Source organism: Cyrtonyx montezumae, unplaced genomic scaffold (genome assembly GCF_038088225.1).
Source record: "Cyrtonyx montezumae isolate F1298 unplaced genomic scaffold, pur_monq_1.0 scaffold_3, whole genome shotgun sequence".
Lineage (NCBI taxonomy): Eukaryota > Metazoa > Chordata > Aves > Galliformes > Odontophoridae > Cyrtonyx > Cyrtonyx montezumae.
This window is the reverse complement of record NW_027072034.1, coordinates 80,339,129-80,365,152: the sequence shown is the minus strand read 5'-3', so window position 1 is coordinate 80,365,152 and position 26,024 is coordinate 80,339,129. Positions and strand designations below refer to the sequence as shown.

The following is a 26,024-nucleotide window of genomic DNA, read 5'->3' as shown; positions in this document are numbered from 1 at the left end:
AGAGGGAAAAACTACTGTTTTAGCTTTATGAAAAAGCAAGAACATCACTTTACAGTTTTCAAGAATCTGTTTAAAACCAGTTACTATTTATATGTTGTAATTCAAGTTCATTCAAGCCCTTTTCTTCTTCTTCACGTTCTTTCAGAACTTACAGCTGTAACGACTCACTGCATACACTCCTTATGACTGAACTTAAAAGGCTGAACATAGACATGAGGATAGTTCATCACCTTAGATTATATTAAAGAACCATGAAGCTGACTACATTCTATTGACCCTTGATTATCATTATTTCTTATTATTTAAAAATATAGCACTTTCTTTTCTTTGGTATAGTTTATGCTTTTGCTTCCTTCTAAAGATGAATTCATCGAGATTTACTAATAAGACTGTCAAACTTAAATAGTCAGGAGGATCTCTATGCTCTACAAACTGGACTAGCATAAAGTCCTTGGTCTTGCCTTTTAGAAGGAAGGAAGTAGCTTTTCACACTGAAAAGTAGTAAAGGATCCCACAGACAAAGGACGTCCTGCCAGTCCCTGACTTCAAGAGGCAGAGAAGCAGAAAACACAGGACTTCCAATTTAAAGCCTACTCATATGGAAAAAAAAAAAAAAACCAGGAAAAAGGGAAGCTTGCTGGACACCAACTAGTGGAATTCTTCAGAAAGAGTGCATGTGCAGTTGTAAACAGTAGCCACATTTTTAAAGGGCTATCAGCTCTCCTTGACAGTGATCGCAACAATTGAAAGTTATATCTTCATATCTTGTATACGGGTGAAACCTTCCAATATTCTTCTTTGTAGAAAGGAAGGAAGAGGGAGAAGTCTCAGAAAAAGCTTCTGTTGATGTTTCTGTACGTGCAGCTGGATCCAGTACACGTAGCACCTAAGGAAGGAAAAGCTGAGAATGAAAATCTTATCTGCTAAGTTTAACAGGATTTATCCTTCTATATCAGTAAGGAAGGTTTTCTGCTCAAATGCAGAGTTTTTCAACTTTATTTCAAACAAAACTAAGAACAGCCATCTATCCAGATGCTCCCTATAAAGGCATCCATCAGAAATTCAAGGTATGGTTTTGTTGAAAGTAAAAACTAAACAACAACTCCTCTTAGCTGAGTTGAACAAAAATAAGGGAGTATAATTTAAGTAACAAGGTACTGTGAAACTTCTGCTGCTCCATTATTATTCAATTGCTTCCAGACTAAACTGTTAGTCTGGTTTCCTATTTGCACATCAAGTTTCCCACACTGGAAAGATAACTTCTCTGTATCTTGAAAGATACAGCTTCTCTCTGTTTCCACTTACATTAAACAAAACTATTTTTAGGGCAACGGAAGTTACTTCTGAAGCATTGTCAGTTATTCCTACCTGACAGGGAGGAAAAACCTTCCATCACTTTTGAAACTCAAAATAATTAATTAAGCAGGTCCATTTGGCTTCCTCCTCATACATTAAGTCTAAACAAGTTTTGACCCAGTTATGTGTGGTGCTAGGGACAGAGAAGAAAGCAATACATTGTGCTTATTCTCCCACGTTTTTGATTTTTAAACACCAGACAGGTCTACACAGTATGTTTCCCCTATGTGTCATTTTTAAATATGATATTAAGGAGTTGCCTCAAAGCAAGGCTTTTCTTTCTGATAACACGACCCGGACCCTGTGCTGCGTTGAAAGACTGAGTTATACAAAGGGTTCTTACCCTCTCAGCCATTTTCTCAGCAGGGGTATTGCAAAACTCCACAGCAGCTGAAGTCTTTTTTGGACTGCTAGTTCCAACATTTCCAAGAAGGTGTGAGCTTACAGCTTTGGCTAGTTTACAGTTCACAGCTGCCAGCTCTGTTGTAGTGTAAGGTTGGGCACTGGGATAGTATGTCTGCTGTCTCCCCCACTGAAGAGAAACCATCAGCTCCTCCAGCAGCCTGCAGAGAAAGGCAAAAACTAGTGGTTTTCACGTGCTCTATTACTAGCACACGTGCTTCAGAGGAATCTCTTTTTCCCCCACATTTGCTGTACAAGTCCAATGCTAACCAAAAAAGGTTTCAGTATTTAAAGCAACGAGGCAAAACAGGTTATTCTCAAAGGCAAGGCCTCACCAATGCAGAATTTTAATACTGGAAAAAAAAAAAAGACATTTGTCAGACTGAGCATTAACAAGTCATTGCAGGTAAAAGAATCTGTTAATTTTGGAAAGAGAAAGATCTGAAGTCAAGACTGTAAGTGATTTAAATACACAAAGCCTGCAGATGTGAGAGATGTTAGTTTCCCAGCATATGACCCCCAAGAATTCACACTTCCACTGAATGTTGAGGAAAGAATTAATGTTACTTTGGCTTTCAACTCTGAGAATGAAAAGCAGCTACACTAATCATCAGCCTGTTTTTATTTAAATATAATAGAAATAAGGGAAAGTTGTTTGATTCTTCTCCAGCCCAGAACATAGTGACACAAAGGAGAAGTTTGCAGAGAGGTAGTGAATTAGAAAAATCATACTTTTGTGTATGGATCATTTCTTGACGGAACTGATCACGTTCATTCAACAGATCCTGGATTGCACTCTGTGCATCTCTGGTTTGACGCTGAAGAACTGCTCTGGTATTGGTTAGTTCATCAGCCATGACCCTGCAAAAGAAATCTCCAATCAGTAATTTAAGCCAACAGCTTGAAAGTCACCTTCACTCAGACAGTATTTAATCAGCTCAGACTAAGGATTAAGCTGCCATTCCCCTTCCTTCTCCATGCAGGGCCTATATCAACCTAATTACAAAGGACAAGCATTAAAAGCAACCTCTGTTCAACTGCAGTCAACTTTTCAACTTGCTGAGCATAAATCTCTATAGAAATGGATAAGTGAAAATGGTGGACAAATACCCTGAGAGATAAAGCTGAACACATTTTCTTTTACTGACAGGGTTCTTGCAAGTACACTATAACACATCTTTCCACAGTCATCTGTAAAGATGCCAGTTATGGCTGCAGACTGCATTCACTTTGCTTCACTCAGGGAGCAATACCTAGATGTTAAATGCTCCAGACACAAGCATGTGAGAGCTGCAAATGAGAAAGCCCTTGTGATGTTCTGCTGTGCTATGCCAACAGACTTGGCACCGACACCTCGAGCTGGTACTTCAATGCTTGAGATACTGCAAATACCAAGAAAATACCAAGAACAGAATGGATTTTAACAACTACCAGTAAGAAATCCAAGACTTCAACAAATGTGAACGTTACAATAGAAAAGGTGTTACTTTGATCACATTTCTGCACTGTCAAAAGTGTTACTGAAAGGGGCTCATACCCCTGATCTTAGAGTTCATATTTATGCTGAAGAAAATGTCCAAGTTAAACTAGGACAGTAGTGCCTGGATGGTACTATCACAGCTCATTATCATTCACTCAACAGGTCAAAACTGCTTAATACCAGCATCTTAATGGAGGAGATCATATATTACCACTTCCTTGAAGTAGTGAGTCTTTTTCATAATATGCATTAAGCATCCCTAATTAAATTTTACAGTAAGATTTTAATTACAGTATTTTTTAATATTTACAGATTACAGTAGGATTTTAATCTTCTAACACTACTTGCAGATCTTGTAGATCATCTACACTTGGCCAAAAGTCTAATCCCTTGTTAAATGAGACTGACATTCAGACCAGCTTAAGATTTGCTCCTAACTCTTTCAGTGTATTAGTTTATGAGTAGAGATGCAACCTTAGGGTTCCTAGCACTAACAAAACCAGCATGTAATGAAGAGGTCTCCCTAGTCTTCCGTTCTTGCTTGCTGTTTTTAGTGGATTCCTGAAAAATTAATGAACTTTTTCACAAATTCATGATTGTGTCATACTTCCATCAGTCCTGAAAGATATTTTTGAACCTTAACCTGGACACAAGTTGATCAGAAATAAGAACTTCTCTTATGTTAACAAGAACTGGAGTTAACACTTCAGGAGTATCAGAACCCACTCTGTTATTTCCAAAATGCAGAACTATTGAGATTTGAAAGGAGCTTACTTTCTTTATGTCTCTTTAATCTCCTATGAAGTCTGAAACTTACCACAGGAAGTGTCTGACAATAGCTGTTGTGACTGCCTTCTGCATATGCATGTACATTCCCAAGTGCTGCAGTGGGTGCATGCAATAAAGCCTGCAGAAAAATGGTGCTTTAAGTGGAAATACCTGCTCGCTAGGAATTTGCTTCGCCACACATCACACTGTATAGACATGCGCTCCAGTTGTTCAGACAACTGAGACAGATTCCGGCCCAAGACTTCATTTTCTAGGATAAGCTGATTTTTCTCACGAGCCATCCGTTCAAAGTGATACTGCAGATCATCCCCAACAGAAGCAACAAGTAATTTCTTCAGCTCCCGATTCACCTAGAATTAGACCAAATTATCTGATCACTACCACTATAGACTGAAACGCCTTCTACTTTCTGTATGAAGTGAAACTTAGGAAACTTATTTTTTTAACACGTGCAGTTTCTGTTTCCAGAATGGAATGAGCCCAAAGGAGAGAATATTAAGCCTCACGGTCCACTCCAGTGAGACAGACTTTTAAGACTAACGCACATTTAACACTTTCTTGTTTAAATTTTAATAGCATTCAAGCAGGAAGAATGAAAATCTCATACATAAAACAAGGATTTTCAGACCTATTCAAGTCCTGACTCAGTAAGATAGCAAAGGATTATGTAAGACATTCATAAGTTATGTCAGGTAGAAAGTAATAGTCACTCCTTCTGTGGTGTAACATTTTTATTATTTTTTTAACTAAAAGTTGGGTTGAGGAACAAAATCTTTCCTCATAAAAGACATTTCCCTGCAGCCCTATGGTGTCATTCTCCCAGATTCACACTTTGATATTTTTATCTGCTGACAGAGAAGAAGCACCAGAGGACTCTGATGCATTTCTACTCTGCAATTTCTAAAGGAAAACAATTTGTTTCAACGCTTCAGTGTCATAGCAGTTATCTTTGATTTTACACACAAACTAAATAAACCAAAGCAGCTCAACTGTGTGAGGAAAAAAAACCTCTTTCACTTCTTACCTCTGTCTGTACACGTAGCTGGTTAGAGAGACCTTCTTTATCCTGTAACAACCGCTTTTCTGAATTCTTCAGCTTTTCGATGGCATTTTTTAGCTCAGTCTGTTCTTTCTTGGGATCTGCAGTTCCATCTGACTGATGGAAAGCATCTCCTTTATGTCCCACCAATTTAGCTACTTTCACATTTTTAGTTGGAACAACATGGGTGATAGCTGCTTTGGGGACTAAAATACGCACAGCTTCAACCTCTACTGATTTATCAGCATGTATCTGCCCTAGCTGGAGAACTCCAGGACTCAGTGACGACACTGCCCTTTTTTGTGGGCTGTGGCGGACGTGATGGTTTGTGGTGCTGGCTCCATTGCTTACTTCCACTGATTCACCTGTCTGCTCTGTTTCCATGCCATCTCCAGGTCCTCGGATGGGTGACGACGCATAGTCATCTACAAATCAGAAACAGCAGAAGAACGTCACCATCTTAGTGCCACTGCAACTCTTCCCTTCATTTATGTATTTCAAAGGTGAAAGTTTTAATTTTACACTACACGCATGAAGCGGTTCTTGGTAGCAGGAGCTATCATGCACAAACTAACACCATAAGAAGTTTAGGAGGATTTAAGTACTACCACAGGTTTTGAAGTAAATGTTTAAAAAAGCCAACATGTCAATTGCACTTCATTTCTAACCAACAGCCCCCAGTCTTCCCAGTAAGGCTGCATTCTGGTCCAGATTCCCAAAAATTGCCTGAAATTCATTTTATTGAAATTCACTAAGTTTTCAGCTGAGTTAAATGCTATTCTAGTAAAGTTTTTTTCACAGTGGGTACGGCAGAAAAGCTTCTCAGAACGCTGCTATACATACTGCCATTATTTCTCATACTGCAGGCAGCACCATGTGCCTGCAGCCTCTGTCCTAATCCCAACACTGAATTTCAAAAACACAATAGTGTTGACGTTACATTGCTCTGCTTTCACGATTCAATCAGTGCCAGCAGTTTCTAAAGACTGGGAAAGGCTGACAGACAAGGGTACAGATATGTAACAGCACGAGCGACAAACTGGGGTATTCCAGACAAAACCACGGTAGGAAATCTCCTTCAATGAATTGCTCATTTCTTGTAGCTAAATAAATAAACCCTCAGAATCCAGGTTAAAGAACTTCTAATTTAGTCTGCTCAGGTGACACACCACTCACTCACCTTTTTCTAGAGATGTCATTTTCTTGCTAGCAGACAGCTCTTAACTACATAAGCCTAAGGAAGAGAAGAGGGGAAAACATCTTCAGCAAGTGACGTTCATCTTGGGTTACCCTATTTTCTACTACAGCCTCTGAAGCTCGGTTCAGCAGCACGCTGATAAGCTGTTTCCTGTGAGCTGTAAGCTCTAAATAATTTAGAAGGTAAAAAAGCCCACACCTAAAGGAATGAAAGAAAACAAACACCGCTCCGAGACGCAAATTAAACGAAAGATGCAAGGCTTCTGGCACTTGCTGCTTCTCCCGCTGCGGGCTGGGCTTCTAACTTCCGTCCCTTGCTCGCCCACTTCCAGTTTTTATTCCTCAAATTTCCAGTCTCTCCTTTCTACACAGCCCTCGCCCCACCCTCTGCAACCCCATCACACCCTCTCCCGCCCGGCGCCGCTCGCAAGCCCCCGCCCCAGCAACCGCTCCCCCATGTTGCCGGCGCGCAGCCCACGTACCCGTCACCTCCGCCTGCGCTGCCCAACTTCCGCTTCCGGCCGGAACCGCCTCTTGCCCAGAGCCGGGCGGGGCGTCGGTTGCCAGGGTCGCGGGAGGCGAGGCGGCCGCCGCCATGGTGAGCGCCGGGGCCGGGGCTGGGGCTCGGCTGGGTGGGCTGCAGCGCTCAGGGGTTGCGTGGTCTCTCGACGTAGGTCCGCGACTTCATGACGATTCTTCCAAGTCGCTGCTGCGGTTGTTGCCTCACACGTTCCTTACTGCAGGAGGTTTCTGGTTGTGTGCTTGATGGGTATAAATCGAATCCGTTTCTATCGCTTATTCGCCAAAGAGCTTGAAGATTGTCGCTTCACAATTTTACCTCTTCCCGTTATTGCGCACTAAGCAGACACCGTTGTCCTGATATTTTCCCATTCATTGTTCCTGCATGTTCAGATGTTATTATTTTTTTCCTGTCTGCATTTGTCTCTCAGCATGGTGACCTGCATGTTATGTGCCAGCTGAGGTTTCACTGCCACTGTGCAGAGCAGAATACTTGTTTCTTGTGTCTCACTTATTCACAGTACCAAATGATCCCTCTTTCCTTCTGCTCCTGGCTGCATTTTCCTATCTAACTGCAATCCACTGCAACCTTCAGGGATTTTCCCCTGTTTTATTGCTGTGTGTTACTTTTCCCCCAGGTATTTGAATTTATATGCTTGGTCGTCATTGTAATAACAGCCATCTCTATGGGATTACAGAATTTCAGACCATTTCTCAGGTCATCAAAAGTGCACTTTGAGCTCCGTTTCCTGAACTGTTCTCTTCCAGCTTAGTGTGAGCCTGGATTCTGAAAATGCACTTCTCTATTTCATTGTCAGGGTAGCAAAGTAGGTGAAGTAAAACCAGGTGTGTGACAACATTTTGGAACCTCACTTGAAATTGACTCACAGTTTGCAAGTATTGCAAGTATTCCTAGTTGCTTCTGCATATGGTGGTTGTAACTGTGCTTTAATGTAGGCCGTGATTCCCTACTTCACTTGCCAGAACGTGGGGTGACTCAGATTGGAAGTTCTATCAAAGCCGAGTGTATCACTTCAGTGGCTTCTCCCTTACTTAGGCCAGTCACTGTGTCTGAAAGGGAAAATGGACATGACAGGATTTTTTCTTGTCTTATTATCTACCAGGTATAGCCATTTTGTCTTCAGAGACACTCACTGATTTTCTAAAAACTTGTTATCTTCCAAAGCCTACAGCTGGGTGAGCTGTCCCAGCCTGGTTCTCCTCCAGTCCCTGGGGCTGTTCTCTAGGGGTGCTCAACAGTATGAACAAGTTGAGGTTTCCGTGGCTGCTGTCCTTAGTGCATCAGGGTACACTTCATATGCTGACATGAGTATGTCTAACTTCTTTAAACTCTTCTGTCTTTCCCTGTTCTGTAGTTCTGTGCCCATTCTGGAATCCCATTTGATAATCCTTACCTGCAATGCAGCCAGTTTTCCCACTCATGCACTCTGCCTCCTGCCAGTTTTCCTAATATACAGTAAGAATGCTTTGGTAGCAGGAAGGTGTTGGGAAAGCAAATGCAGTGGGACAGTGTGCTGCCTGATGAGGTAGACACACAGCATCCTGGAAGTAGGAGACTGGAGTGGAAGTGCTAAGTCACAACTTGATCCAGTGATTGAGCACCTGGTGGGAAGGCTGGAGAGCCCAGGGGAGCTCAGGTGCATGCAGTGCACCTGATTGACCAGAAGGGGAGGGGCCAGGATCCAACCTTTCCCAGACCTCATTTAAGAGTTGGGAGTGGAGGTGAGGGTATTTCTTTGGAGGTCTCAGAGGTCAAATAGATTCTTTATTTCTGTGCCTCTCACTGTTGCATTTGAGAAAATCGTTGCTTGCTGCTGACTCTGCTGTTATTGCTGTGCTTTCCATTGTGTTGCAGGTATGTTACCTAAGGGTTTAATACTGTGTGCATCTGATTCAACTCATACATTTTCAAATCACTGTTTTGTGGGAAAGGTGGAGTTAAAAAATAAATGGCTACTTCCTATGGATTCATATCTTTTTCTAGAAGCTAGGCTTTCATCTCAGGTTCCTGATTATATTCTGTAGGTAGTGAGTTTTCTAGTAGAAGCTTGGCACTGTGCTGTTTACAGTCAGTACCAAATTATGATTGTGTTAGTTGCAGCATGTATATCTACTCAAAAAGAAAATAAATCCTGTTACATGTCATACTACAGCTACAGAAAGAAAAATGTAGTTAACATACTGGAGTGTCATCTTGGAAATGTTAGTTTCTTGTTATTCATGAGTTTGTTGCCCTTTGAAAGGGTTCCAGATGTAGAAATACACCATTTGCCTGAAAAGAATGGCCTCTGAGTGCAAATAGCTTTCCATGTAGGTATAGAGCCTTATTGCAGTTAGGCTGTTCATAGGTGCAGTTTCATGCTTCTGTTTCCCTCTGTTCTTTAATACAAATGTTATTGCTGCCACAGCTCTGATGATTCCAGAGTACGTTACAAAGAATATATTTCCATCTTGCGCATGAAGAACAGGTGGTGTAGTCTAATAGGATGTCATCTGGGTTTGGTTTTGTGGATGTGAAAGCACATGGTTAGTGAAATTTGAGCTTCCAGCTTCCTTAGTTCTTTTCCTGAAGTCAGGGGAAAACATCTGTGAAGGAAACTCTACTGGGGTCAGTTGCCTGAGCTTGCAGTCATGCTGTATTGACCACAATCTTGAATATATCTGGAGATGAGCAGTTCAACACACTTCAACAGAATTTTTGAACAAGTATGTTACGTGGTTGTTATTTTCAGTTCACTGATGAATCGAAGTTGTACTTTCCATTCTGGAAATGGATGTTAGAAAATAGGTTCAGCCATTTTTAGAACACAGCTGCAGAACCCTGGGTTGCTCATGGTCAGAGTGTCTTGCTGTGGTCAGAAATTCAGCAGCAGGCATTGTAAGGGCAGTACAGCTCATGGGCAGCTGTGGACTTGATCTTGGTTTACTGGAGTTTCATTTTGGGAACCAGTAATCTCAACCATACTGGATTAGTTGGTAAAATGGGATCTTTTGTGTAAAGAGATCTTGTTCATACAATCATCTCTGAATAGGCAGAACTTTCCCACTTCATAATGCTGAATATGCACGCATTTATGAAATAACTTCCAGTAACTTGCAAATTCTGTACCTTTTGTAGCAGATAGGCTATGAGTGCAGCAGAAGGTGTATCTGATAAAATAACAATCTTTGGCCCTGTATGAGCCAAATGAACACTGCTAGAAGAGTATCTCTTTCCTGTATGATGTATCTGATTGAACAGTGGTAAGCAATGTTCCAGGAACTCATTATCAGTTTGATACTGCCATCTTTATGACATGACTTGCTATATAAAATACCAATCTACGTATATAAAGCTGACGGATCCGAAATCCATGGGATAAATTGCCTCCTACTCTAGCCAGCTCTCAGCTGTGGCTTGCAGGAGCTGCCATCTCTAAAAGTAATTTTAGATGCAATGATGGCTCTTCTGACTGATGTGTCTGAAGTAGCTTACGGCATGAACGGCAAAGTTATCTAGCATTACGTAATGATAAATTCCCTTTTAATCTCCATTTATTACCCAGAATTGTCACTCATGATGCTTCAGATTATAGGTCTAGTTTTTAGTAACTTTGGCACATCTGTTCTAATTATACGGATTTGACTCTTTTTCTTTTCAACACTGTCAGAAAGTGAAGAAATTCAGGAATTACTCAGTGAAGCATTGCCAGGAGCATAAAGAAAAGTTGTCATTTGAAAGTTTGTGATTTAAAAAAATAAAATAGGATTTGTTGATGGAGTCAGTGCTTATTTAAGGGGTTGTGCCAGGCAGATTTCATGTGGATTAAATTTATACTTCATGTTGTGTCAGAGTTTTGAATTTTTTTGGAGTCACATCTGGACCCAGATTACCATGAGAACCCCACAGATCTGTGTAGGATCTGGAGATGCTCAGAAGGATGGATGTGACCTTTTGGCAAGAAGCAGCCTAACTGACAGTGAAAACATGAAATCATCACTTAGGTTGGGAGGGACTTCCTGGGGTAATCCAGTCTGACCACCCCCTTTTCAAAATAGTTCTCACCAGTTCAGGTTGCTTTGGGCCACATCTGGATGGGTCCTGGATTTCTCAGAAGATAGATATTCTGCTCCCCTGGGTAACCTGTCCCGGTATTCATTCAGACTCTTGGTTAAAGGAATAATCAGATAAATCCTAATTGGCAATTTCCATGTTTCAGCTTGTGTCCTCTGCTTGTTTTTTTTTTTTTTTTTTATTTTTTTATTTTTGCTCTCAGACTTTGAGGAGGCTGGCCCCATCCTGGCAGTCAGGGAGCTGTGAGCTGCAGTCCCATCACCCTCACTCTTCTCTTTCCCTGTCTGAGCAGGTCCTGTTCTTTCAGCTCCATCTTGCATGTCTTGTTCTCCAGCCCCTGGTAGTTTTGCTGGCCAATGTCAAAACTGAAAAGTCAGAAGGTTTTATTGTATTATGCTCACTCTCACTGTGAGAATAGCGAGCCTCTGAAAAGGGGTTTTGGCTGTTTGGTTAAACATTTTAACTAATTTCATAAAAGCAAGTTTTTACAGGGATCGGTTGGATCCAGGTGGGATACTCTGTTAATCATTAGCTGACTGGCAAAAAACAGAGGTAGTAAGAAACACCTGTTGCTGTAAGCCTGAAGCCCTGAGGCATTTTCCGTGAACACTGACCTTTATCAACAGTTGTGGCCACCATGAATAATCACTAAAAGTACTATTTCATGAGTGTAAGCACTGTGCTTGGCCTAATCTTCCTAAGCTATTTTGCCTATACCTTTGTCCTTACAGAGATGGAACTCAGATATGCTGGTTCCTAAGCAAGTTGGCCAGCCTTACCACATGGTGATACCTGTACATAAATACATTTCCAGTATGAGGTTGGCTTTGCAAGTCGTCCTGGAGTAGACAGTTCTGAAAGTCCTCTCAAACATGTGGTGTTGGCATTGAAGGAGCTTTATCACCCAAGCGGTGGTGATTCGTGCTTTATAATTTAGTCATTTTCATCTTGTTTTATCAGTTCACTGATTTTTGAGGCAGTGTACTTAAGAGTGATAGCAAACGTAGGTGGCTTACCGATCGTTTTCAGAGCCAGAATGTTGAGGCTGAAATAAGGTGATCAACCTTCCTTTGAACACTAGATGGTGCTCCCATATTTGCAAATAAGCTGCTCTTGGCGGTGCGGTTTGGGGAGCTTGTATGTTCTCTGTTGGCACGAGATTCTTTGTTAACTGCCTTATTTAAAAAAAGTCATGCTTTTATTCTGCAGAATATTCTAACATGCTTATAAAGAGAAGGCAAACAGTATGGAGGTATACAGATGGGAAGCGGGAAGTGTGTGTACGTACTTGAGGCTACATGCAGTTTCTTTCATATGAATGCCATGCATGTTTAGGTATGGTTTTTCACTAAACTTAGTCACCCTTCTGTTTTTATCCTTTCTGTGGATTCATTCAATTACTGCAATATCTAGGGGTTGTGGAGCTGGACTAATTACAATGCTGCTCCTTACTGTGATGCTGTGACACCACATCTCTTAACTGACTGGGCTGCAGCCTCACAGCCTGAACATTCACAGCTCACTGAAGAGAAGGAAGGTATTATGAAATCATAGAATGACCAAAAGTTGGAAAAGACCTCCAAAATCATGCATTCCAACTGTCCACCTATCACTGGTATTTACCAACTAAACCATGTTCCTTAGTACAACATCTAAATGTTTCTTAAACGTCTCCAGGGGCAGCGACTCAACTACCTCCCTTGGTAGCCCATGCCAGTGCCTGGGGAGCTGTTGGGCTAGCAGTGGTTCCTGGTGACATCTGTGGAGCTGGCAGGTTGGGCAGTATCAGCAGCCCTGCTCTTCTTCCTTTCATATTGTCCAGTTTCTGTGCTGCAGTGAGGAGTATGAAGAAGAGGAAAATGAAGATGCATGTACTAGCTGGGCTGCCTTTGCCATGGTTTTGGGAGAAACATGGTAGGGGCTTACACACAAGAAGTCTGGGTGTTTTCTCCATCAAATCTTTCTTTTCTGTGAAAAGAATAGTGACGATCCTGTTTTGTGAAAGGATAATGTGGGTTATATAGCATCTTTTTTCTAAAAGTGCTGTGCATTAAATGCAGCTGTGGAAGTGGAGAAAAGCAACTTCACCAAAACCATGTACAGGGTTAGAAGTGTCCTTTGGTCACTGCCTGCATCCAGCAGAGACCCTTCGCATCTCTGGGAACTAATGTAGACTGCTCAAAAATTTTTGTGGTGACAAAAAACTTGTGCTCTGTGAAGAGAATTAATTTTTTTAATAATTTCTAAGCTCAAACTTGGATTTATTCCAACTATGTTAGAGTTAATATTTGATGCAATCTAGGGGAAAAAAAAGTGTTTTTAGCTTCAACAGTTGGTTAAACAGTAGTATAGACAAAAATACTTGCTTTAAGTGCCCACAGTAGTGAATAAGAAACCTATCAGCAGAGTTGTTTGCCTACTTCAGTGGATCATAAATCTTCACTACTCTGTTACATGCTCTGAACGCTCAAGGTAGGTGCAGCATGCATGGTCTTTCGAACATTCACTCAAACTCCTGGGTGTTAATGCTTCCTGGTCTCAGCAAGCTGAAGGATGCTAACTTCTTTAGCTGTGATTCCAAGGCAAACAACTGTTTCTCGTTAAAAATGATTTTCAGAAGATTATTATGAACTGAGAAAATCTAAGGATGCTATAGGCATTAGGTTAGGCTGAAGTGCTGTTGAGAACTTTCATTCAAGATGTGTTTTCTTTCAAACATTTACTTCTAGTTGCTCATGGCTTTCTGAACTTTTTACTGTTCTGCTTGAAACTTTCCAGGTAGCTTCTGCTGGGGGGTTCCAAATTTAATGGAATAAGGATTTGTGGGAAACAAACTGAAACATTTATCAGTCCCAACAAATAAGTGTTCCTCCAAGAGCTTTTAACAGAGTAATGGCTTCTGTAAAGCAAGACTACTTTTGAAGATAACTGTTAGCATTCATGTTTGGCTAAGCTTTGTCTTTCAAAAGTGTGCATACAATGAGGATTGGAGTGTGTAATGGAATGCACTCAGGCACCTCAAAATATACATATCCCTATTGCCCTCTGGAGTCACATGCATATGCTAACCTCACAGCCGTGTCAGAGACCCAGCATTCAGCAGCTGACTGGGGCAGTGCTAGTTCTGCCTCTGTTGTTATATTTTTCAAAGCACCTGAGCTGCGTGCTGAGATGTTCTGAGTCTGTATGCCAATCTTCCAGGCTTGCGAGATAATTTGTGTTCTGGTTGCTTTTCTGAGTGAGGGAAGAGCTCTGCTTTCAATACAATCAGTGTCACGCTCTTCCTGAGTTGGTGGAGGCAGACAGTCTGCTGCAGTGTGACTAACTGCTCCAAGAGCAATTGTGAGTGCTGCTCCAAAAGTAATGCCTCCTATTTTATTATTTTGACCCACAACACCAGAGATGGATGGAAGTAGAAGGTAAATGTTCCCACCAGTATTCCTTTACACACTGTTGCCATGTTAACAGATGGCAGCAGAGAAACAGTCTGACAGAAAGGTGCCTGTCATGGAAGTGTGGATGAAGCAAAGGTGTGCAATTGAATTCCCCCATGTGGAAAAAATGACACACATTGACCTTCATTGATGCTTGTTAAGTGCTTATGGAGACAAAACAGTGGATGTGAGTACAATGATGTGGTGGGTGGTGCATTTCAGCAGTGGCAACAGCAGTGTGAAAGACAAGTCACGTCCTGGATGGTCATGCACAGCTGCCACCCGCAAAATGAAGAGTGTCTCAATCAACTAATCAATGCAAATTGGTATTTTTTTTCCAAAAACAGGGAACTTGCCACCATCGTTTCCAACACACTAAAGCCAGTGTTGGAATAATGCAAAGCTTGCACCAGATGAGTCTGATGAATGCTCACTCAGGAACAGACAAAACAGTGTATGCAAATCTGCCAGGATCTAAAGGGGACAGTTTCCTGTGTCTGATCATTACCAGTGATGAGATATAGTATCTCTAGTACACACGGCAGTCAAAGTAGTAACATGCGAATTCCAGATTGCAGAAAATGTTCAAGATGCAGCCCTCAGCAGACAAAGTGATACGTTCTGTCCTTTGGAATAGGGAAGGGGCAATCCTGGATTTCTGGGAACCTCTGCAAACCACCAACTGACTACTTCATTGTAATGCTGACTATAATGCAGCGGAGGGCTCTGACTCTCGGAGTCAGGGCAGAGAGGATAAGCTTTCTCCTGCAGCACCATATTGCCAGGCCCTATGCCAGTTGGAAGATGGTGGAACACATTGCTGAACTTGTCTGGAGCATCCCACCATGACTACTGTATATAGCACCTTCTGACTCCTCTCTGTTTGGGCCAGTGGAACACAGACTGAATGGGCAGTGTTTTCTCAGCTGCTATGACAGCATTATTGCTAGGAAACAGCAGGTCACTTCCACTGTAGCAGATCTTGATGATTACAGCATGTATACTCTTGTTTGTTGCTGGTGAAAATGCACAGCGGATGGTGGTGACTGTTGAAAAATTGTTTTGTAGCTGAGAATTGGCTCTGTCAAACAGTGTTATTGTGTTCTTTGTATCTGTTGTAGTTTCCATGGAAATAAAGAGGAGGCATTATTTTTGGAGTGACCTATGTACATATGACTGTGTTATGGAACATGCACTTCATGACAGTGTTTTGTTGGACTTCTAAAGCTAGAACAGCAGTACAGGATCATGCCTGTGTTTTAGAGAAATTGCATTGCAGCATCGTTAGAAAGATGACATGAATCCTCTAATTACTTAATTAAAACATGATTGCAGAGGGTTAGAATTAGATGTTGAAGATTGCAGTACTTGACTCTTTTAAGTGAGGAATGGGGAATATCTTTCGCTAATCATGCCTACATGTTTCATACAAAGCCTGCAGTATTTGCATAATTAGTAAAAGAGGATTTCTTCCTTAGTAAATTGACAGAAGGGCCATATAACTTTGTTGTGAAGTAGGACTGCATGTTTCTAAATCTGAGAAGAAAATTTTCAGTCTTCAGCCTCTAGAGCTGTGTTCATCAAGACCCCTGCATGTACCGAATGGATTTGTTGAACCAAAATCCCAGTCAATGATGACTTGATCAGAACAGGGGCAGAATAACTCTATTATGGCACAGCTGCCCAAGCAGCAAGAGTCATATAAGCATACATAGTCCAAAATACATCTGAGAAGCTGGGTGCTGATGATATTGGGATTTAGGGAACTGAAACTCAAGAAAGCAGTAGCTGTTTATGGCAGGATGAATGTTATACATGCAGCTGTGTTTGACTCATGTAATAGATTTCCAGAGATACTTAATATTTTAATAACATATCCAGTACCTAACTAGTTTCACATAGTTGTCTAGAATTCATGTAGAATTTTCATCACAGTGTGTATCTGTATGGGAACTGCTGAATCACGGCCTGAACCACTGATTGGCCACCTGAGGCGAGTACCGAGTCAGCCATGGGGGCACAGGTGAAGGTGATATACCTGTGTGAGTGGAAGGGGTGGAGCCTGGTTCCACCTCTCTCAAACCCCATTTAAGGGCTGACCACCACCAGGGAAGGATCTCTTCTTAGAGATCCCTCCCACGTGGAGTCTCCTGCGAGCCTTGTCATCATAAAGGTGAGCCATCTTCTCTTTTGTATTATCTGTATACTGTTTATAGAGAACTACTTAAAATATACCATCCTCTATACTATCCCCTTGTGGAGTACCATCATTGGGAGTTATTTACCTTACAGTATCTGACTCCCATCTTCTGCCCTTGCTTTTCCCCTGGTAAGTTTGAGATTTGCTGGTAGATGTCAGGCAGGTTTCACAGAGATGTAATGATGTTCCTCCAGGTGTCACAAGAATGGGAAGGGGGAAGGAACCTTCCAAGGCTTAAAGAAAGATTTCATTGTTGAGTGCAGCCTTAGTTACGCTTCAGATAATCCAGATGAGTTTGAGCCTTTATTAATACTTGAGCTAAAGAAAAGTTGCATTCAAAATGGTCACGGCTGAGAAAGACCAGTGCAGAAAAACAGTCCTCTTTCTTTCTCATGCTTTCTTGCTCTTTATTAACGTCAGGTGGTTCTAAAGAAAGGCAGAGTGTAGTAACATAGAAGTGTATTTGCTTAATCTTGTTTATTAAAGTGAAACACTGAGGCCTTCTTGTTCAATCAAACTGAAGAACATAGAGAATGTGGAAGGTATGAAGTCAGGCTTTTACAATGAAACAGCAATTGCCTTACTCCGTGATAAAGTGGCTCTATCTATTTTGCAAACTGTTCCTTTGCTCTCTGAGGAGCATCTTGCTGTAGCAGTCCAGACATAGATTGCATTTTAGGAAGTTATGCTCTTTGTTTTATATAAGCTAGAATGGCTTTACAGCTCTTCTGGTACAAGTATCCTTTATTTACTAGTGCCCAGAGAGCAGCATGCCCTCCTGGAGTAAAGATTTTTGTTAAAGTTGGAGGAAAAGAGGCACACAGTTAAGTTGGCTTGCTTGAGGTAGCACAGGAAGTCTGTGAAGAGCTGGAGCAAAGAAATCCCAGTCCCGTTTCCTATTTTCCATCAGTGTTTACTTAACAAGCAAGAAGACGTTTCGTGACGTTTTTCCCCTTGAGTGAAAATTGGTTGCACAAATGGAGCTGGGCAATTCATTAAATATTTGTAATCTAATTAATTTAGCTTGACATGTCTTACTTGATGTTTCAAGTTCATCATTTTATATAACACTTCTGTAGCGATTCTGATTGTTTAAAATGGTTTTGATTTTGGTCCTTCAGCTTCGTGAATTTATCCGCAGGGGGCTGTCACATCTGAGATTTCCTTACATAAAAGGTCTCAGCCCACTGGCAGAGACTTTTAAAGCTAATTGGAGTGACATGTTTTGTCTGGTGTTCTGGCCTGACACACGGTGCTACTACAGGTGTCTTACCGGACATGCAGCTCCCTAGGCAGGCACACCTGGAAGCATTCAGCTGAAAATAAAGCTGAATGTCTGAATGTTGGAATGGAGGAGCTCAAAACCTAGTAATAGTGGGCAGTGTAAAGCAGCAGTAGCAGTGTTTCTGGGGCTCTGAAGAATGAGGGTGATCCTGTGTCAGTGCTGCTGTCTGAGGGCTGCTGGGGGACCATGGGCCTGCGAGCGGCTGCCTTGCAGGAAGGTGGAGGTAGAGCTGACTGAAGGCTGTGTTGTCTGCTCCTCAACCTAGGACTTGTCTTTCTTTTCAATTTTACTGAAGTCCTCTTGAGGTAGCGTTACATCTGGAGTGGTGATTGGTCTAGAAGACTGAATAACTTGTGAACATTGAGGAGTGTTTTCAAATAATTCAAAACAGGAATTAAATACCAGTTGGAACAGATATCCGTGTACCTGCAACTTTGGGATGCAATTCTGAGGATGATGTTTTTTAGGAAGGCAGCTGGTCAGCTCCCCCACTTCAGACTGTTGTCTGATGTGCATGAGGCTTTTCAACTGCCAAGGGAATACACCAACACACAGTGCAAAAGTTGTTTGTTTGTTTGTTTTTTGTAGAACCTTTCCAAAGTGGAAAGACACCCGTGAGCTGACCTTTTCAGCAGATTTTTGCCAAAGAGAGCACTCAGTAAACTTGAATATATAATTTATTTTTTTTTCCCTTAAAAAAGCACTGCATGCACTCAAAGCTGCAGCTGGTGCTCAAGGTGAGGCTGCACAGTGCAGGGCAGAGCAGGACATCCCCATCTCCCATCTCCCCATCTCCAGTGGCAGTGCAGGGCCTGGATCACTCTGAAGTATGGTTGGCCCTTTGGGCTGCCAGGCCACTTGCTAGCTCATATTCAACTTGCTGTTGACGAGACACCCATATCCTTTTTAGAGGGGCTGCTTTCCAGCATCTCACCCCCCAGTTTGCATGCTAGTGCATGAGTAGACTACCTTATATTGGATTCAGCCTCGTGTCATCACCTGCAGTTTTAAAATAATTTACATCTTTGACCTTTGATACCATCTTATTTTTATTAGAAATATTCTTGCTCACCCAAAATATATGAGTGTGCCCCCAGGCTGACATAGAAGGAACAGATTATTATTATTTTTTTTCTATTAGAACTATTGCCAGAATGTTAGGAAGATTCAGGGCAGACTTTACATTATGTTTTCTTTTTGAATTAGGAGACATACCCATTCAGTGTGAGAATCATTCTTGTACTGGTCCACTGTGCCACCATTAATTTTTGTATAAGCAGCTTGACCATTAAAATCCATGCTTGAGCAAACTTTTCCCTGTGACAGCACTGAGTTTTATAAAACACAGAATTCAGAGACCAAGATGGATCTTTCTGGCTCTGATTCAGCTTCTACTGAGGTTTATGCAGTCTTTTTATTGCTTCTCTGAGAGTTGATTCATCTTTTTATTTTCCTTCTGATCTGATTTCAGAACTACTGGAAAAATCGAAGGAGCGGCAGACATAAAGTTATGCACTTAGAGCAGTGATATTATTTGTAACTCCTAAACTTGTAAATATGTGGGCAGCAGGCTGCGAGTCCACGTCAAATATTTCATGCAAGTTGAAGTTACTGATAGCATGTATAAGCCTCAAGAGAGGCAAGATTACTAATAACATGCAAGGGTGAACTTTCTAGATACCTCAGGTCTCCTTTAATTTAAAGAACTATTTTGGTAGTTTCATGTGAAATTTTTTTTTAGTACTAAGATATGGATGTTATGATACTTTGCAGACTGGTTAACTATTGTAAGCATGAGTGGTTGCTCAATTAGAGATCAGAGAGATTACAGCTGAAGAACATGAATTGGTGAACAGGTAGAAAAAATATTAAAGAATCAATATTAACTGATATTAACATAGATCGACTGATGATCAAAATTAGCTGTATAATAAGAAAGTCATATGAAAGGCAAGACCCTGGTAAATAATTGTTACCTGTATACTAACACAGGGAATCATATCAATGGCCTTTCTCTTAAACTATGATGAGCCAGAAATATGTCCAGTAGAAAACAAATTCCTTAGACACTAATTTTCTGTTTTCTCCATTGTAAGAAAAGCTCTAGGATGAAAATTCTATTCAAAAGTAGAGGAAGTGTGTAAGAGTATGCTCCCATAAGAGTAAAGTGACATGGCAGCTGGGAAGCATCAGATTATGTTCTGCCTGTTGCAGATTAGAGGGTTATTAATTATTTCTCTGCCTTCCCATGCAAGTTCCATAGTGCCTGAACTCTGCCGTTCCATCGCTGTGTTGCTTCACCTGAAAAGCTTTGAAAGATCTTTTGTTGTACTATTGAACAAAAAGCTTTGTGGAAATTTAAGTTTTATAGAGCAGGTGATTATTTCCTGCCCAGCTTACTAAGTATTCTCCTTTCTGGTTATGGGCTTCATTGGCAGCTGTGCTCCAGAAAAACCATTTCCCTCTGCAGCACAAGTTTTTATGAGCACAATTTTGTCATAAATGCTTTGATATAGCTTCCAGAGCATAGCCCCATTCTGAGAGTTGCTGCTACTTCCTTTGCTTTCAGTACTATGTACAATATTTGATTTTTTAAAATTCAGCTATATTTCAATAAATTTTTTATGTGCACAGAGCTATAGAATATGTACTCCTACTTTATGTTCACGCATAGAAATATAAAGTAAGAAAAACTAAGCTAGCTAAACCTGCATGTGCATCAAAATGTTTTTCTCTGCAGCTCATAAAGAAGGAAGAAGACAGATTTTTTTTTTTGTCTTCACACTAGGTGAATTCCTGACATCCCTGATTTCATTGGCACTGGTTTAAGACTTTAAAGCTATCACTACCTAAATCACAGAATCACAGAATTGTAGGGGTTGGAAGGGACCTCTTGGGATCATGGAGTCCAACCCCCTGCCAAAGCAGCTCCCTAGCCCAGGTTGCACAGGTAGGTGTCCAGGTGGGTCTGGAACGTCTCCAGAGAAGGAGACTCCACCACCTCTCTGTGCAGCTGTGCCACTGCTCCGTCACTGCACTGTGGAGAAGTTCCCACATGTATTTGTGCAGAACTTCCTATGCATCAGTTTGTGGCCATTTCCCCTCGTCCTATCACCACACACTGCTGAGAAGAGTCCAGCCTTGTCTCTTTGCCTCCTACTCCTTAGGTATTTATAGATGTGTATCAGATCCCATCTGACTCTTCTTTTTTGAAGGTCAGGTCTCTCAGCCTTTCCTCATAAGAGAGGTGTTCCATGCCCTTTATCATCTTCGTTGCTAGATTTCCTAATGTTGGTATTTTTTTCCACTGATGTGAAAACTGAAGAAGATAAAAGTTTTATTGATTGTTTAATAGTGTCAAAAGTAAGTCTAACATCTCCATGAAAGAAGAAACTGCGATTGCAATGAGGGTACAGAGACATAAATAAATTACAACTGCTTTAAATGGAGAAAATTTTATGAGAGATGCATAGATTGACTTGTTCTGTTATTAGCTGAACTCTTCACACTGATGTGATTTTTACTAGTGATGACATGTTTCAGCCATTTCTTGAAATGACTTTATGATCAAAACTACTGGCTCTCCATGTTTTCAGGTATAAAATAACTATTCAGATTTTCCTACTGTATGTTGAGGGGGTAGCTCACTGATGTTTTCTAAGACTAAGTAATCTTTTTTGCCTTGGATTTGCTTACCATCCTGAAGAAAGATAATACAGAGTTGTCATTCAGCTAATATGAAGTGGTGGCCAGTAGAGCTTGCTGAGTAACAGAAGTGAGTAGTAACTCAGGCATTGAGTAAGACCTCAGAATATGAGCTTTGAACGCATCTTAAAACCAAGGTTATGTATAATAATATAATATATAAAAGAAAAACAGGCCAGTTCTGTCACAGACAGAAGACAATGTAGTTTGTGAATATGAGGATGTTGATGACGGCTACTGTTGACAAAATAAAAAAACCTAATGATATTTTCTTTGCTTGTTCACGTAAATGCATTACTTGCCCAAGAGAAGTGAGAGAAAAGATTCTCTGGAAGTTTTGCGTAACTGAAAATTATTAGTAGCTTCTTGGGCAGTTGCTACTGAAAAAACATATTTGAAAAGGATACTACAGTATAAAATCAGTAGCATGAAGTAATATATTATATATATTTTGCTGTTATAAGGAGAGATTGATAAATAACTGTGTTCATTCATAATCATAGAATGGCTTAGATTAGAAGGGACCGTAGAGATCTTACGGCTCAGCATTCTTCTTGTGCTGCTGACCTGGGACTGAACGCAGTTCTCCAGATGGGGCCTCACAAGGGCAGAGTAGAGTGAGACAGTCACCTTCTTCACCCTGCTGGCCACTCCTCTTCTGGAGTTAGTACTTTAAGGACGAGGACTACTTTTTGTTTTAGACAGCCTCTTCAGCAGACTGTTGCTTCACTGTGGTTCTGTATAACATTTATCCTTGGTAGGATGGTGGCCAAATTTATCAGTCAAATGTTTTGTCTAATCTTCCAGCAGTATGAGTGTATTTAAGGACAAGGTTGAAATTAGTCATTTACTGTTATCTATTAGCCCTCATTATTGTCAAGAACAGGCCTATGTGGAAAACCTAAAGTGTGAGGTTTGCCATAGGAAGATGTTTATTCTCGTTTACCTATATCTAGAATGATGGCATTAGCGATGAAAACAAACACATCCAACTTAAGTAAGGATCAGAAACTAGGCTAAGTCCACAGGCAGTTTTTATGCATCACTCTGTGCCTGAAAGATGTGTTTAAATAATGTCAAAGGCTGTAGTGTCTCCTGTAGAGATAATACAAGTTACTTCTAAAAGTAACTTGTGCAAATACGGCTCTCGTTGCTGTACAAAATTCTACATTTAGAAATAAGAGTTTTGCAGCCTTTCCTTGGCATTTGGCAAGCCTTCCTGATAGGATCATGTATGCATTTTGCAGCATAGGGGTACCATAGGGGCTGACAGTAGGGCATGACACATCACATTGTAAAATTCTGAAATTATTCTTTATCTCATTCTTTCCCATTGCTGCTTGTGCTCAGACTATAACTTGTAAAAACTCTTGTCAGTTTTGAGCTGAAGATGAGGCAAAAGTGCACGTGACAACAAAAGCAGTATCACAGATTTGTGGATCTGTTTTCTTTTAATGTCTATAGACTTCCTCTCACCTCAAAAGTGCTTTTTTTTTTTTTAACCTACTTTCATAGTCACAAAAGCCCATGGGAAGTCCTTCTGTTAGGATCCTTCCCATTGCTTAGTGGGAAGTCTTTGAAACAACTGAATTGCTGCAGTTTTCTAAAATCTGATGATGAAAAGGCCTCGGTGGCTGCAACTCATAGCTGATATTGTAATATCAATAGCTAACATACACCACTAAGAGGTGCTAGAACTGCACATTCACATGCACTGCATCATGGTGTGCTCGCTACCCTCAAGGGTGAGTGGAGGGAAGCTAAGCATGTAGCTACAAATCTAGAATGATTGCAGTCTACCTTTCAAAGCACGCTTCTTAAGAGCAGAAACTAAGTTGTAAATGAGATCAGGTTGTTTAAGCTTTATGTCAATTTCAGGAAGTTAACTCGTGAATCAAACTACTGTCCATAGTTATGTTTATCTCAACATTAACAGAAGTTCAGATATCACTGCTCAGAAAAAAGTGTTTTCCTGTAAGCTGTGTGCAAAACATGTCAAAATTCAGTATCTTAATCTGGAACATACACGCTTTTTCAACAAATGAAAGTAAATCTAATCTCCGACTTAACGTCAGAAAGTTAAGAAGTCTCACAAGATCTATTAGAGCACTCCAGTTTTTGTGGCTGGTGGAATCGGTATAAGTTTTTAAATTTCCTGGAAAACTGTCATGCTGTTTTTAATCATACTTAAAAGGTGATATGTAACAACTGAAAAGATGTAACCTGCTGTATTAAGCAAATAATGATATGCAGGGTGTGCAAGTGCATGCAGTAATGACTTTTTTTTTTTACTTTTCTGATAACAAATGCAAGAAATTTTGCGTTTTTTTATTTATTACATGTGTGATTACTTCAGTAGTCCTCCCTTTTGTTTTTGCAGAGTCAAGATGACAGATTTGCTTTCACTGCTGAATGGTATGACCCAAATGCTTCACTCTTTCGGCGTTACGACCTTCTGTATTATCCAAAAGATGGATCAGTAGAAATGGTAAGGATAAAAAAAGTCTATAATTTTAAATTTAATATTCAGTTAAGCTGTTTATAAAGTGGAAAACCACTGCAAATTAATTTTCCAGCTAATTAAGATATAATTTGAGACATACTTTTCTCTACTTCTCAAACTAGAAGAAAATCAAAAGTGTTAGTTCACAGTGGAGCATGTGCAAAAGCTTCCATGTTAATTATTTTTGTCCTAAACTGTGTTTAGGCATGGCAAGTTTCATTTTTCATCAGTCTGTTTTTGTTTAATCACTGCTTGGGTTGAAGTATTGCAACTCAGCAGCACGAGAAACGCAAATTGTAGGTGATCCCTAACAAAAGTAAGTTTTAGTTAGAATTCTAGAAGTCTCTGAAGCACTAAGTGTAAACAAGTTCTTTCAAAGTGGAGGAAGGAGTAAACTTATTTGGTTCTAGTGCAAGGAAGGATGCTTCTGAGAGTGGAATCCAATTTTTTTTCATTACCGATGCTTGCAAAGACCTTTCTGATTGGTGGTACATTTAACTAATCCTCATTTTTTATTCGTAGCAGATTAAAACAAGCATACAGTACAGATAATCCTGTACGGATAATCTAGTAAAATAACCAAGGCTTTGTGCTCCCCTGTAGGAATGAATTAGTGATTGTGACTAGTTTTTTCTAATTTTTATTGAGGATCTAAAACTCTGAATAGCCTAAATTTGAATATTCACATCTATTCATTTCAGTATATTTTTTAAATTTTCTTGCCTTAAAAATCAAACACAGAAATAAGAAAACTATCAGAATCTACCCTTTTCTTATCCAAGCCACTGTTTACTGAAACCATAGTACCTACCTGTGTGAGGAGATGCACTTTGCACTTTTTACTGATAGTCTCTTTAAACAAACTACTGTGATGTTGTCCCTTTTAAGGTAGTTATTTGTATGATATATATGTGCACAGTTGTCAAAACGTGAGTTTTTTTTCCTAGAGACAGTTAAGCTAATCAGTCAGAAGCCGTAATAATCTTCCTACACAACCATGTGTAGGCTGACAAAATTGTTGTTCATTTCTCCTAGACATCTCAAAACAGAGAATTTCCAAGGTGTTCTTGAGCTGTCTTAAATCTTTATGCATCAAACACCTATGGCTTGGTAGATACTTACACTTTGCCAGTGTACTTTCAGGTTAAGATGGTATTGTGTGTACATAGTCATGAGCTTGCATGGACTATATGTGAGCAGTACAACTGCTCCAAAAGCAAAAATGCGTATAGTATTTCTGCAGAAAGAATTTCTCAAGATCAGTTTGGGGGTGAATTTGGGGACAGAAGTTTAACACTATCTTCTGGATTTGTTTTTAAAATTCCTCTGGAGTTTGGTGATTCTTTATTACTGCTGGATTCTTCTGGATCTTTGGTATCTTCCAAAGGAGATGGCAGCTGCTCACTTTACCTCTAATGCATAGTCGGAAAAGAAAGGTAATGGGTGAGCCAGTTCCTCTCTGCTTATGAGAGAGCTGTCGCATAACCTTTCCCACCTCTGCAGTGATAGCTCTCCTTTGTACACAATTCAGCTGAGAGTAGGATAGAGCCGTTGAACATTACATGAAGTTCTCGGCTTTCCATTGCTTTCTCACTCCTTCATATCCTGCTCCTTCTTGTGAAGAAAAATTACAGCGGAAAAATGTAACAAGTTTCCAGCTTGCTTTGAGGTCGTTGGAAAGCAGCACAGGTTTTTCTCCAAGGACAGTGAGCAAACGTTTGTGATCAGTGTACTATCCCAACTATCTCAGTTTTTCATAGTTAACAACTCTTACACAGGATTTAAAAGTTCCGCACAACTTTTCTTTTTAGAGGAGATTTCCTGAAAATAGAGAAGAAATCATTAAAAAGGACACATTCCTGGAGAGAATTATTGTGGATAATTTATCTGTACCATATATCTGAGACGAGAAAGAGTGAAAACAAAAAATCAAAACCATCTTACATTTCTTCTGCAGTGACTCATCATTTGCATTATAAAAAGATATTTTAAGCAGATCCAAAATTCCCCTCTGAAGAATTCTTAATACAGATAGGTTCC

At 40.4% G+C, this 26,024-nt stretch overlaps 2 protein-coding genes across 2 annotated transcripts in view; one reads left to right on the top strand and one right to left on the bottom strand.

Annotated features, from left to right (window-relative positions):
• Positions 1–33: 33 nt before the first annotated feature.
• BLZF1 (basic leucine zipper nuclear factor 1) lies at positions 34–6,332 on the bottom strand. The gene is made up of 6 exons (XM_065742015.1): positions 6,247–6,332; positions 5,052–5,491; positions 4,178–4,377; positions 2,491–2,619; positions 1,700–1,919; positions 34–886 (listed from the first exon to the last, which is right to left on the bottom strand). The coding sequence occupies exons 1-6, from the start codon at positions 6,263–6,265 to the stop codon at positions 704–706; spliced, it is 1,191 nt and encodes a 396-aa protein (XP_065598087.1). The 5' UTR covers positions 6,266–6,332; the 3' UTR covers positions 34–703.
• Positions 6,333–6,788: 456 nt separating this feature from the next.
• Positions 6,789–26,024, top strand: part of NME7 (NME/NM23 family member 7) — an 83,702-nt gene continuing 64,466 nt past the window's right edge. The window contains exons 1-2 of the mRNA XM_065742045.1: positions 6,789–6,861; positions 23,862–23,969. Coding sequence (XP_065598117.1) covers positions 6,859–6,861; positions 23,862–23,969 — 111 coding nt within the window. The 5' untranslated portion in view covers positions 6,789–6,858. The remainder of the gene's footprint in view (positions 6,862–23,861; positions 23,970–26,024) is intronic.

Bases quoted from the DNA above. Each gene is read 5' to 3' on its own strand.
- BLZF1 (XM_065742015.1), bottom strand. The intron at 1,920-2,490 runs GTATGATTTTTC...CTTTCTCTGCAG, and splicing joins GAAATGATCCATACACAAAA to GCTGCTGGAGGAGCTGATGG. The intron at 887-1,699 runs GTAAGAACCCTT...TTCCTTCCTTAG, and splicing joins CTGAGAAAATGGCTGAGAGG to GTGCTACGTGTACTGGATCC.